We start from the raw sequence: 14091 nt of genomic DNA on the forward strand, positions 1-14091 counted from the left end.
TACCCAAACACACTACTCTATATCTTATATTATCATTTTTCTTAATGTAAAGATCTCTTCTTGAGGCCACTGCATATGTTTTAACCATTTCATTCATCGTATCCTTATCTTCAATTAAATGACCAACATAGAATGGGCATACATCACTCCAAGGCCCAGCACTAATTGCTTTCCTTCTTATCCTCTGTTTCACCGTATTCAACACAGTGGAATTATCTTCATCACTATACACAATGTCAAACTCAAGACTTTTCTCATGTTCGTCATCTTCATAATCATCTAGTGCATTATCTGTGGCATTATAAACTTCAACGACATCGGCATCAACATTATTTTTGAAGACTGTCATATCCACTTCTACATCTTCTAAATACTCATACCCAATTTCTTTAATAGTGTAATCTGAGTCATCCTCAGTTTCATATGAACCCGATTCATGTGAATCAGTTTCACTACCATCTTCCTCATTCAACCTATTTGACGTGTATTCTATATCAACATCAACTACCTCGTGTCCCTTTTCATTTTCAAACTGATTTTGGGAAGCAAACGATGCATTGTTTATCAAACGTGAATGCCCGTGTTCCACATATATATCAACCACCTTAATTCCACCTTTGACAATGTCAAAAATTTTCTTAAAATCAAATTGATCACATAGTGGATGTATACCCTAGTCCATACACACATTCGGTTCTCTATAATGAAAGTAAAGTACCTCGTTAGGAGGATATCCTAAATTCCTTGCCATATCGACTAAATCACCCTTACCAATTTTTCCAACCTCCACATTATCGATGAAAACTGATCGACCTCCCCCGTAGGCTCTACCGGGAAATTGAGAAAACTCTCCCCCATGGAAAATATTAAACGTAAACAGGTTGTTATCATCTGTAACTAAAAGAAAAAAAATCATATCTTTGTTTATAACTTGAACTAATAACACAAAATTGTTTATAACTTGAACTAATAACACACAAAAAAAACCCTAATTTGGAACTTACTGTTAGTGCCGACGACTGAAAACTCTTCGTCAGGAAGACGAATCCTCCATGCTCCACGACCCATGGAAGAAGATGGTGAACGAAGAAGATGGAGAACGGAGAAGAAGACCAACAATGATGAAGAAGAAGGAGAACCCTAATCTTTGTTTCAATTTCACGATGAAGACCAACGATTCTGATGTATGAAGAACATGGGGGAACGATGGCTGTACGTAGACTGCAATTTTGGTTAGGGTAAATTAAGTTTTACACTGGGTAAATGTAATAGAAATAGGAATTGGCAAAACTAACCATCCATCTAACGGAATTGGCAAAAATAACCCTCCATCTAACGTCCAGGTTAACAGAAGTTAGAGTGAGGGACTCAGCGTGTTCAAGTTTTAAACGACGGGGATTCATGAAGTTCAATTTTTTTTCAGGGATCCAGTGTGAGTCCGCCCTAAAACCCCAGGGACTCAAACGGTAATTTTCTCTACATTTTATTTCAACACTCATTTGTAACATCGGGTATGTTTAGCAAAACTAGCTGGTAGCTGTAGCTGGAAGCTGTTGACTGGTAGCTGGAAGCTGGTGGATGGAAGCTGTAGCTGGTAGCTGGTAGCTGGTAGTTGTTAGCTGTAGCTCTTTAGATATATTTAGATGTTTGGCAGAGTAGCTGGAGCTTTTAATAAAACATATAAAATTACTAAAATGGGCATAACTAAAATCAATAATAGTAAATGTATTTATTTTGGAAGGTTATTTAAGTAAATTATCATACTAAAAGCTTGTAGCTCTTTCTAAACGCTACTAGTAGAAGCTTTAAGCTTTTTCTCCTGACCTAAAAGCTTCAAGCTCCTTAAACCAAACAGAGCTTTTAATTGAGTAAGAGCTTTTTCTTAAAAGCTTAAAGCTTGTAGCTCCTAAAAGCTCCTAAAAGCTTCATGCCAAAATATCATGTCCATTTTCATTGTTTTGAGATTATAAAAAAAATAAATAGGAAACTTCAGCGATCATTTATAACACCTCTGTCCGAAACTTGATAACGTTAGCATTACTTTTTCATTTATTTTAATTACGTAATTAAAATTGACATCTGGATCACCGAGATAAAAAGGATGTTCATTTCCATAGTTTTGAGATGAAAGAAAAACTCGATGCTCGTTTGTAACGCCTCTCCCCCAAAGTTGATAACATGAACATATACCACCCCTCGAAAACCATATACCACCAATCAACCTCTCGAAACACCATAAATGACCAAACTACCCTTAACGCATCACAAGAATTACGTTCACTATTGAACCCCCTCGCCAAAACCCAACTGGTCAATCTTCTGTCAAAGCTGTAAGTTTCTTATTATAAAATTAATAAAATGTTAGACCCAATTGTGATGTTTGATTCAAGAAATAGGAAATTAGGGTTTGTTTATAAAACACAAGATACAACAAAGAAAACAGTATTTTTATACAATTTTGCATAATTTGAAAATTAGGGGTTATGTTCTAAAACACAAGATACACCCAAAAGTGGTCCTTTTATTCAATTTATTTATAAATTGTGACCAAATTGTGATTCTTAACAAAAAGGAAATTAGGGTTTGTTTACAAAACACAAGATTCACCCAAAAGTAGTAATTTTTATGCAATTGATAAAATGCTAGACCCAATTGTGATTCTTGATTCAAGAAATAGGATATTAGGGTTCGCTTATAAAACACAAGATTGTGATTCTTGATTCAAGAAATAGGAAATTAGGGTTTGTTTATAGAACCCAAGATACACCAAAAAGCAGTGATTTTTATCAAATTTATAAAAAGTTAGACCCAATTGTGATTCTTGATTTAAGAAACTGAAACTTATGTTTATAAAACAGAAGATACACCCAAAACAGTTTTTTTTTTTGTTTTTGCAATTTATGTTCTGAATTTGGTTCTTTGCATGCTTGAAATTGAAGCGGATGCGAAAACCCTTCGATTTCTGAAGAAATAAGAAGTGTTGCAAGTGCTGACGTGGCGAATAGAAGGCTTTTTGTCCGTCGATTGGCATGGAGTACCACTACTGAAGGCTTGTGTGCTGTGAGTTCTTTGTTCATGCTTCTTGTTACAGGTGGCAAAATGGGTCGGTCGGGTTGGGTTGTTCAAATTATCCTTTGTCCATTTTGTAATAATGAATCAGTATATTATTAACTACATTATACTCTTTTAGTAGTAGATCAAGTTTTGAATAAAATGATTTAAAATGATTTAGGAGGTTTTAAACCCTTTCAACCCGTTAAACATTTCCCAAATCGACCCGTTTGTATGTGAACGAACTGGTGTTGCCAACTCTACTTATGCTTGTGTTGTATATGGGTGCTCAAAAAGTTCATGGCTCATGGCTCGTGTGAAGTTCACTTGAAAAGAGCTCGTATCTATAAGAGCCGAGCCGGCTCAATTTGTAAACGAGCCGAGCTCAGGCCAGAGTTGGCTCGGCTCGTAGCTCGCTCGATTGCTCGTTAAATTTTTACCCCAAGTTTAATATATGTAAACATATATAAATATTAAAAGAAAAATAATATAATACATATATTATAACACTCTATCTTTAAAAAAGAAAGACAAAGTTAATACATATAATGTTATAACTTCACTAATTTATAAATTTTGTATTGTGTGCATGTTAAAATTGTCTTCTATATATCAATATTTGTAAAAAAAATAAAAAATTTACGATTCGCGAGCTTGAGATTCTAGCTTGTTTAAGTTTGAACTCGTGCCCAAGCTGCCCTGGCTCGGCTCAGCTCGTGAACAGTCCTTGTTGTAGATTGTTGATAACGGTTATGATAACATGTAGGCGTTTCTTAAGCATGGCGAAATCGAGGAGGGTGCTGTTATAACTGATAAAGCAAGTGGAAAATCACGCGGGTTTGGTTTTGTCACATATAAAGATATTGATTCGGCTCGGAAGGCTCTACAAGCACCAACTAAATTGATTGATGTAAGTTAGACTAAGCACAATATTATTCTCCTTTCGCTTTGTTTGTTAAAATATTTTCTTTGATATATGCAGGGCCAAATGACAGTTTGCACCCTGGCTTGTGCTGGTGTGAATACCAAAAGTAGTGATGATCAAGCACAAAGAAGGGTTTTTATCGGCGGTCTGCCCCTTGAAGCTACAAGTGAAATGCTTCTTATGGATTTCAAAAAATATGGTGATATAGAAGAAGGTTATGTTGCATATGACAGAGTAACAAATAAATCGCGGTAAATACTGGACATGTTTATTCATCATATTACCCTTTCTCCCTTTCTTAACGCGAATTCGTTATCTTTTTGTTTCTCAGGGGTTTCGGTTTTATTACCTACAAGACTGTGAAGGCTGCAAGGCGGGCTATTGTTGATCCACAAAAGATGTTGTGGGTAAGTGTTCAATTATTTATATATATATTGAAATAATAATAATATGAATATTAATTTGATAAAATGCAGGGTAGGAGTATTTCAGTAAAACCTGCTTACAACTCAAAGAACAAAGGTGTGCAGCCACAAGTAGGAATGGCTCCTGTACACATGGCTGGTTACAGTTATCCAGGTGGCATTCCTTACCACCATTGCCAACCACCGCCTGCTGCTGCTCCTCTGTGGTACTCGGTCCAACCTCAAATGGCATGCTCTCAGTACACACCGTGCCCAGAAGCTGCAGGATCGTCTGCTGCACCACCTATGCTGAACCCTGGTTGGTCTGTTGACCTCTGCATCGGGTCAAAGTTTAGAAATGCTCGCTAGTTTGTGAATCGAGTCTTTATTATGTCTTAAAAACTGGGTAGATTAGATTGTGGAATATCGTTAGTTTGTTTGTCTAATAGAGTGTTGACTTGGTTTGACTTTTTAGTTATAAGTTTGTTGCTTTCTGTCTTTTGTTAACTTGTGTTAGTTAGGTGATGTATTCAGTTATATAGAGAGAGATTGCAGTCTCTTTGTTATCAACACCAAATACCTAATGAAAAAATTTATCAACAAGTTTTTTGCTAAACAAAATCAAATTATTAGAATGCATTTTCAATTGTTAAAACAAAATGCCTGATTGAGCTTGAAGGGGCATATAGTATAGTTAAACGAATACACGAGTTTATATTAAAATAACACTGGAATTTCTTGTAACACAAGATTTCGTCAACTGAAAGTAAAGACGGATTTTTTTTGGAGGAATCACCCAATGGAATGGCGAGGTTGGTACATGAGAAGTGATCAAGGTTCCAACAACGACCTCAATGTCCTCAATTAACCGCTATTATTCAACGAGAATGTACATGGATCTTCACTGACGTGTCCATTTGAGGTTAGGCTATGTGTAGTGGAGGGGCTACAAATGGGGGTGAATTGTGACACGTGCCGCCCAGTCAGCAAAAGGGAGAATTTGTTTTTGGGTGTAATGGTGTAGGGGCTACAAGTTAGACTCACAGTGTCTTTTTTATTATTTTTTTTATAATTAAACTAATTAAATAAAAACCAATTTATTCAAATAATTAAATAAAAATGCATTAAAATTAAAAAGAAATACAAAAAAATACATAACTAAAAATATAAAAAAAAACATATAGCTCGGTTGGCGTACATGTTTAGGTTCGGGTCGGGAAATTGAAACGGATAGCTCGGTTGGTTTAGGTTCATCGGGTTCCATTGTAGGTTCACGTTCGGTTGGTTTTGCGAACCATGGTGTTGACCGAAAGGAGGGAATGAGTGATTCGGTTGGTTCGGGTTGCTTCTAGTATTCATTTTGCATATACATATATATACACACACAACATATATACATATACATATATATATATATATATATATATATCACACACAACATATATACATATACATATACATGTATATATATCACACACACAAAGTATATACATATACATATACATACACACACACAACACACACAAGCCTAACATATAATATAATAATAATAAAACTTCATCTCTTCCGGCGACAATTATTTCACGCCCCCGCCCCTTTTCGCCCAAACATCGCCCCGGGGGGGGGGGGGGGTGTTCTCGCCCCATCGCGCCCAATTTCGCCCAAACCGGCGCCCCAGTACACATAGCCTTAATGGAATACAACACAAGCATGTGTATTATGTTACTCATGGAATATACCCTTGTAAGGCAAGTTTCTCAAACTCATTTGCCTACTACATCGATAATCATATAAGGTTCTAGGTAACAAAATAAGTGGTAAGAAAAGGCATGGAACTAGCTTATGGTACTCCAAAATCTCAGCGAGCTATAGTTTGACTCCCTACACCGGCAATGCAGCCGCCCAAAATTTTTAAAAACATAATATGCGCTTTACATTATATTACATAATATGACATAGAAATCTGATGGCGCAATAATATATACTTAATATGAAACCGATCATCCAACCAATAAAGAGGTAAACGTTGGTATTTTTGCCAAATTAACTCATCAAGAAACCCACCACGCCCTTCGGTTAGATCCCGTTGAGCACGATACAAATATTAAGCTTTTATTTTTTTGAAATTAAATAATTAAAGGTTATTTCGGGACATGTCAGGCGATAAAGACATTTATTTCCATAGTTTTGAGATGAAAAGGAAGACGTCACTCCCATTTGTAACACCTCAAAACTTGACAACATGAACACATACCACCCTTCCAAAACCACCTATCATCAATCAACTTCTCAAAACATCAAAAATGACCAAATTGCCATTAACACATCACAGGAATTACATTCACTGTTAAACCCACTTGCCAAAACTCAACTCATTGATCTTTTATCAAAGCTGTAAGTTTCTCATTTTATAGATAAAAAATTAGGGCTTGTTTGTTGAACACAAAAAACACCCAAAAGCAGTAATTTTTATCCACATTATAAAGTTTTAGTCCCAAATTCTTGATTCAAGAAATTGGAAATTAGGGTTTGTTTATAAAACACAAGAAACACTTAAAAGCAGTAATTTTTATGCAATTTATAAAATTTTAGACCCAATTGTGATTCTTGATTCAAGAAAATAGGAGATTAGGGTTTGTTTATAGAATAGATAAAACACCCAAAAGTAGTAATTTTTATCCAATTTATAAAATGTTAGACCCAGTTGTGATTCTTGATTCAAGAAAACACAATATACACCTAAAAGCAGTATTTTTTATCCAAATGTATACCCAATTGTGATTCTTGATTCAAGAAAATTGGAAATTAGGGTTTGTTGATAAAACACAAGAAATACCAAAAGCAGTGATTTTTATGCAATTTATGTTAATTTGGTTCTTTGCATGTTTAAAATCGAAGGGGGTGCGAATACCCATCAATCGCTGAAGAAATTAAAAGTGTTGCAGGCGCGGATGTAGCAAATCGAAAGCTTTTTGTCTGTCGATTGGCATGGAATACCACCACTGAAAGCTTGTCTGCTGTGAGTTTCTTTGTTCATGCTTAGGCTGTAAGAGAACCGAACGTCTAACAAACCGTTCGGTGGAAAGTTCGTTTATGTTCGTCCATTTTATAAATGAACGAACATCAACAAAGAATTTAGTTTCGTAAGCTTAACTAGTGAATCCGAACAGAGGCTGTGTCCATTCAATTATGGTTGTGAACGTTCGGTAATGTGTTCGTTTAGGCTCGTTGTTTAACGTTCGTTAATGTTTGTTTTCATATATATGTTCGTTTATTTACTATTTACTATTTACCATTTTTATTTTTTATATTTATTTATTTTTTACCATTATTATTTTGATGAAACTATGTTTATGGTTAATATATTAAGATTCTTTTGGAAATTATGTGGTACATTTATAGATTTTTGGGTGATTTTGTGTTGATTTAGTGACTATTATTCTCCAATTTATATGTCCGTTTGTGTTCATTTCTGTTTTATGTCCTTTAGTGTCCGGCAACGTTCGTTTGTGTCCGTTTACAAAATTTATGAACGGACACGGACGAACACAAACAAGCTCCATTCCTTCAAAACGAACACGGACACAAAATTTTATTTGATAAAATGTTCATGAACCTTCCGCTTGTCCGAAAAAAACTTAACAGGCGAACAAGAACAAGGTCTCGTCTGGTTTGGTTCGGTTTGTTTACAACCCTATTCATGCTTCTTGGTACACGTGGTAAAACGAGCCGGGTTATCCAAATATGCAGTTAATGCGGTAAAAAGTCGGATTGTCTTTCAAACTTATTAATTGTACGGGATGAATAAGTTATTAATTGTCTTTCAAACTTATCAAAGAATTTTATATGTAATTTTCAAACTTATATCTATCTATATATACAAAATTTTATGTATAGTTTTTTTAACTTATTAATTGGACCGGATGAATAAGTTATTAATTGATCGAAACTTTACCACTTTTGACCAATTTTGACTGCCTTTGACCGATTAATCACTATCTAGAACCAATTTTTACAACACTTCTTGTGATGCTTGTGTTATAGATTGTTGATAACTGTTATGATTACATATTTGCATCTAGGCGTTTCTTAAACATGGTGAAATTGAGGAGGGTGTTGTTATAACTGATAAAACAACTGGAAGAGCACGCGGGTATGGTTTTATCACATATAAAGATATTTATTCGACTCGAAAGGCTCTACAAACACCAACTAAATTGATTGATGTAAGTAATCCTTATGTTATATAGTGATTATCATGCTAGAACCAAATACTGATATCAACTTTTTTACTTAAAAACATATTTTGTTTTATATATGAAGGGCCGAATGACAGTTTGCAGCCTGGCTTGTGAAGGTGTGAGGACTGCAAGTAGTAGTGATGAAGCACAAAGAAAGCTTTATATTGGCGGTTTGGCCCCTGAAATAACAAGTGAAATGCTGCTTCTGTTTTTCCAAAAACATGGTGATATAGAAGAAGGTTCTGTTGCGTATGACAAAGAATCAAATAAATCACTGTAAATACTTTACATGTATATTCATCGTGTCAGCACGTTACCCTTTTTTAAAGCGAATTCGTTCTCTTTTTGTATGCTTTGTTAGTGGTTTCGGTTTTATTACTTACACGACTGTTGAGGCTGCAAAGAAGGCTATTGGTGATCCACAAAAGATGTTATGGGTAAGTTTTCATTTATTTATATAATAATAATAATAATAATAATAATATGATATTTAATTTGATGAAATGCAGGGTAGGATTATTACAGTAACACCTGCTGACAACTCAAAGAACAAAGGTGTGCAGCCACAAGTAAGAATGGTTCCTGTACACATAGCTGGTTCCAATTATCCAGTTGGCATTACTTACCATCACCGACAACCACCACTTGCTGCCGCTCCTCTGCAGTACTCGGTCCAGCCCCAAATGCCATACATGCAGTACACACCACGCAAAGAAACTGCAGGACCGCCTGCTGCACCGCCTGTGGTGAACCCTGGTTGATCTGTTGACCCCTGCCTCGGGTCAACATGTTAGACATGCTCCTTAGCCTGCAAATCGAGTCTTTATTATGTCTATTAAACTGGGTATATTAGATTGTGGAGTTTAGTTTATATAGCTTAAATATTATTGAGCTACTTATATTGTGTGTCTAATAGAATGCTGACTTGGTTTGACTTTTAGTTATAAGTTAAGTAACACAGGTATCAAGTAGTGTTATATATATAGAAGTTGACTCCCTTAGTTATCAAGAACAAAATACATAAAAGGAAAATATCTTTCCATTCTTTGAACTCTAGATAATATCCAAGATTCGTTTATCAATAAGTATTTTGCTAAACATAATCAAATTAGAAGTTAATTTCACTTGTTAACAAAATGCCTAATTGTTTGAAGGGACATATAATACAATAAAAACAAATGTGCGAGTCATATAACACTATAAATTTCTTATTAACACAAGGTCTTGTACTTTTGTCAGACGTAATAGCTTAATTTGTTATATCAAGGGGTGCTCATAGAGTGTAAAACTGACTATCCGGTTTGTTTACGGTTCATGTTTCTGTTTTTACAATTTGACGGTTCAATCGGTCTTGGGAACTTAGAAACAATCATGTAAACCGAACTAAATTTTTAACCTTCTCATTTTCCATGTTTATATATTAATTTTTTGAATTTTTAATACAAATCATCAGCTTTAACAATAAAAAACAAGAAAAACAATTCAAGCCCTCAAGCCCAACCACTTTGATTTGTTGTTTTACCCCAACCGCGTATTAGCAGTTCGATCTATAATGTTCATTAAAAGAAAGGATTAAACCGGATATAAACACACAACTAGATATAATTCACCTAATAAAATTTGTTTCATAACAAATAAAAGGTTTTACTGCATTGGACCTTCGTATAATCCAAATAGGAGATGGTTTTGCGATTGCGAGCGTATGAGATTGCCTTTTGCTATTGAATTACCCCAAGGGTAGAGGTGCACATAATACCCCATTCTGACCCGACCTGGTATACCCGATCCTGAATCGGTTCCTACTCGCACCCGACTCACGGGTATGACCTGGTATTAGATTTCTCTCCCGGACCCGACGGAACCGGCTCCACCTTTACCCCGTCAAAACCCGACCCTACCGGAAACCCGAGAAAACTAGTCAAATATCCGACTATACCCGGAACCGGTTCGTACCAGACCTCTGAAAATACTCAGTTTGTGCATCTCTATCTGGGTAGCTGGACGTTATTCGTTGGTCGTTTAAAAACAATTAAAAAAATAATAAAAAGAAATTAAAAAAATTAACATGAATAATATGATACACTCTCTCCTCCATAAACCCTAAAACCTGAGCTCCTCAAATGGCCGATACAAAACCCTAATCAAAATTGAATCTTTGAAGCTTCCAATCTGCAATTCAGGTTAGCAAACTCTTTATACACAATCAATTCTTTATAAAGATTGAATCTTTATCATGAACAACCTCTTAAAGCTTCAAACTTGTTCTTATCTCAAATGGGCTTTTACTAATTTCACCCAAAACCCTAGGTTCTATGGTAGAAAACCACATATTATTATTCAGTCAACTGATCTGACCAAAGAAAACAAAAATGTTATTGAAGCACAAGATGCTCTGATTGAGTATCTTCACTCCACAAGAAACTTGCAGTATTCCGATGCCGAAAACATTAGTCGAAACTCGCCAACTTTTGTTAAAAAGTTGGTGAAAAGTGTGGAAAATAAGGATGTTAAACAATCATTAAGAAGATTGTTTCGTTACCACCCGGTTAACGAGTTCGAGCCATTTTTCGAGAGCGTGGGTATGAATTTTAGCGAGTACGCTTCGCTTTTGCCGCGTGATATGATGTATTTAGCCGATGATCAGCGGTTGTTGTCGAATTATCATGTGTTATGTGAGTATGGTATATCTCCGAAGAAAATAGGAAAGATTTGTTTAGAAGCTCGTGAAGCGTTTAAATTTGATGATGGGATTTTGTTGTCACAACTTAAGTCGCTTCAAGCAAGGGGCTTTACGCAATCCTGGGTTGCAAAACTTGTGATTTCGAGCCCGAATGTTTTGGTAAATGACGGTTTCTTGAAGGTTTTACAATCTTTGACGAATCTTGGGATCGTGCATAGTTGGTTTGAGGAGAATGTTTTGGAGGAAGATTCTTATAATTGGAACAAGATTCTTGAAACTTTGTGTTTGATTAAGGGGTTTGGTTTTAGCAAAGCGGATTTAAAAGAGTTGTTATGTAAGAATCCAAATGTTCTTTTGGAAAAATCGGGAGATGCGACTGTTTCGTTACTCGTTTTCTTGATTAAGTTTGGAGTTTCCAATGATGACATAATATCAGGTTTTAAGCAACTCCCACAAATCAAGATTCAAACTTTGCAATCAAACATAAAGAATTGCTGTCATTTTCTTGTCAAGATTGAGATGGACGATGATGATATTGCAAATATTATTCGTACCCACTGGCATGTGCTCGGATCTTGTACACTAAAAACCGTTAAAAGTTTGTTAAACGGGTTGAAAACCGGGAAAAAACGTCTTCGTGACATCTTAAAAGAAAACCCGTTAGAGTTAAAGAATTGGGTTGTTTGGAAAAAAGTGACCCTGTTACCAAAAACAAGAAACAAGTTTTCCCCGGAAAAGATTCGATTTTTATCGAATTTGGGATTCGTTGAAAACTCAGATAAAATGACCAAAGCTTTGAATGCATTTAGAGGCAGTGGAGCGGAGCTTCAAGAGAGGTTTGACTGTTTGGTCAACGCAGGTTTGACCCGAGATGATGTTGCAGAAATGGTCCAGCATGCACCTCATGTTATCAACCAGACTAAAGAGGTACTTGAAATGAAGATTGATTTTCTTGTAAATGGTTTAGGGTATGACGTGTCATCGTTAGTTAAATATCCTGCTTTTTTAGGGTCGTCGATTCAGAAAATTAAACTTAGATTCGCAATGTTTAATTGGTTAATGGATCGCGGGAAAGTGAATAGTAATTTAGCGTTAAGTACGGTTCTTGCTACCTCTGATAAAATGTTTGTAAGAGTTTATGTAGAGCGCGATCCCGAAGGGTTGATTGTTTGGGATAATTTTAAGAAACAATTTTTCCCTGATGAAAAAGTTATTTAGATTACTGAGAAAGTTGCATTATTTGGTTTAATATATGGTTGAAATTGAAGCAACTAATGAGTTTTGGTGTATTGAGTTTGTTTTCTGATTTGATGGTTGTAGAGATGTAGATGAACTAGAAAATGTATACTTTTGACTTTTGAAAGTCAAATTTGACTTAATGTTAAAGTCAAGTTTTTTATGTGGGTCATAAGTTTTTTTAATATTTTATTTTATAAAGTTAGTATTTGTTTATTTGTTCTAGATGTAGTTGCATAGTCTGAATTCGTTACTGAGCTGGTGTAAAGTGTAAACAGGTTCTGAATATTTTAAGTTTGAGTTCAGCTTATTAATTATTTAAAAATCATTAAACTTCTTTTTTGTTTATAAGCATATATAATAATATAATTGAGGAAAAATTAGCTACTCAAGATTGGATCGATAAAAGGTTCAAAACAAGTATTACCCGAGCCTTAGATAAAGCTCATTTAGTTATCGAGCCCGAGCTCGAATGCTCGATTATTGTATGGGAAGATCATTTAGGTTCACCGAGTTTTAACGAACCTTATGCATTTTTAAGTTTAATCTCTTTTGAACTTATATATATTAACTAAATTCAAATTGCATAGCCAAGCTCGACTTTTGCTCGTATAAGGTAATTCACACCAGCTCGAGCCAAGCTTAGGCCCTTTTTGGTTTTCCTCAACATATAAAATAATTGAAATTGTATATGAATTATTCAGTAATAAACAAACCGAGTTCGAGCGTGAAAAAAATGTTCACAGGCTTAGCTCAAGCCTAGTCGAGTTTGGGCTCGGCTCATATACACCCCCTACTTTTAATATTGGATTTTAGAGGGTCTGGATGTAATTTTGAAATCTACAAGGGTGTATATTGTATATACACATAACTTCAAGGACCATTTATGCTATGTTTTCTATAAACAAACAACGAATATGTCTTCAGATCACAGCTAGAAGCCATTAATCAGTGGGCTCATATTAAACGAAAAGACAAAATTACCCTTGACACTAAGTATGAGTTTATATGAAAGTGAGGGGTAGTTTAGGAAAAGTGAAGTTTCTCCGACAGGTGGGAAATGGGGGCTTTTTGAATTTGAACCGGGCTGGCCCACCAACACGTTATCATGGGCAGGAACAAAACCGTGTTTCAGTAAACTTCTTTCTTTCTAATGTTTTCTTAACCAAAAGAACTTTAACCGCGTAGACGAGCCGGGCTGAGCTGAGCTGAGACTAAGCTTGACTTGTTTTAAGCTCTTTTTCTAAAGTTTGAGCTCGGCCCATGAGTTGGTTTTTCAAGATAAAAACGTTTATTATTTATTTATTAATTTTATATATGTTTTTAATTATTTATATATTTTTGGAGAGAAACCTTATACGAGCCAGAGCTTGGCTTTAGGTCGGTAATGCAATGTAAAATCCAAAAAGAGGTAAAACTTGAAAATACACAAGGCTTGTTAAGACTCGAGAAGCCAAAACAAGCTTCACGTACATTGTTTGAGCTCGGGCTTGATAACTAAACGAGCCTTATTTGAGGCTCGGGCTCGGTTTGTTTAGATTTTTTTTATCGATC

General features: G+C 35.3%; 3 protein-coding genes across 3 annotated transcripts; all 3 read left to right on the forward strand.

Moving 5' to 3' along the window:
* The first annotated feature begins 2004 nt into the window (after positions 1-2004).
* Positions 2005-4923, forward strand: LOC143529326 (UBP1-associated protein 2C-like). The gene is made up of 6 exons (XM_077025145.1): positions 2005-2330; positions 2940-3060; positions 3818-3961; positions 4034-4227; positions 4308-4383; positions 4453-4923. The coding sequence occupies exons 1-6, from the start codon at positions 2179-2181 to the stop codon at positions 4747-4749; spliced, it is 984 nt and encodes a 327-aa protein (XP_076881260.1). The 5' UTR covers positions 2005-2178; the 3' UTR covers positions 4750-4923.
* Positions 4924-6370: 1447 nt separating this feature from the next.
* LOC143529327 (UBP1-associated protein 2C-like) lies at positions 6371-9475 on the forward strand. The gene is made up of 6 exons (XM_077025146.1): positions 6371-6774; positions 7279-7399; positions 8463-8606; positions 8704-8897; positions 8983-9058; positions 9131-9475. The coding sequence occupies exons 1-6, from the start codon at positions 6623-6625 to the stop codon at positions 9380-9382; spliced, it is 939 nt and encodes a 312-aa protein (XP_076881261.1). The 5' UTR covers positions 6371-6622; the 3' UTR covers positions 9383-9475.
* Positions 9476-10704: 1229 nt separating this feature from the next.
* LOC143529329 (transcription termination factor MTEF18, mitochondrial-like) lies at positions 10705-12824 on the forward strand. Its single transcript, XM_077025147.1, has one exon. The coding sequence runs from the start codon at positions 10855-10857 to the stop codon at positions 12517-12519; it is 1665 nt and encodes a 554-aa protein (XP_076881262.1). The 5' UTR covers positions 10705-10854; the 3' UTR covers positions 12520-12824.
* The last annotated feature ends 1267 nt before the right edge of the window (positions 12825-14091 follow it).

This window comes from Bidens hawaiensis, unplaced genomic scaffold, assembly GCF_021521415.1.
Source record: "Bidens hawaiensis isolate Kalapana, Puna unplaced genomic scaffold, B.hawaiensis_p1.1 tig00008535_1, whole genome shotgun sequence".
Lineage (NCBI taxonomy): Eukaryota > Viridiplantae > Streptophyta > Magnoliopsida > Asterales > Asteraceae > Bidens > Bidens hawaiensis.

Coding starts and splice junctions, on each gene's coding strand:
- LOC143529326 (XM_077025145.1), top strand. CDS start 2,179: ATGAACATATACCACCCCTCGAAAACCATATACCACCAATCAACCTCT. Junction 3,061..3,817: donor CTACTGAAGGCTTGTGTGCT/GTGAGTTCTTTG, acceptor GATAACATGTAG/GCGTTTCTTAAGCATGGCGA. Junction 4,228..4,307: donor AGAGTAACAAATAAATCGCG/GTAAATACTGGA, acceptor TTTGTTTCTCAG/GGGTTTCGGTTTTATTACCT.
- LOC143529327 (XM_077025146.1), top strand. CDS start 6,623: ATGAACACATACCACCCTTCCAAAACCACCTATCATCAATCAACTTCT. Junction 7,400..8,462: donor CCACTGAAAGCTTGTCTGCT/GTGAGTTTCTTT, acceptor ATTTGCATCTAG/GCGTTTCTTAAACATGGTGA. Junction 8,898..8,982: donor AAAGAATCAAATAAATCACT/GTAAATACTTTA, acceptor ATGCTTTGTTAG/TGGTTTCGGTTTTATTACTT.
- LOC143529329 (XM_077025147.1), top strand. CDS start 10,855: ATGAACAACCTCTTAAAGCTTCAAACTTGTTCTTATCTCAAATGGGCT.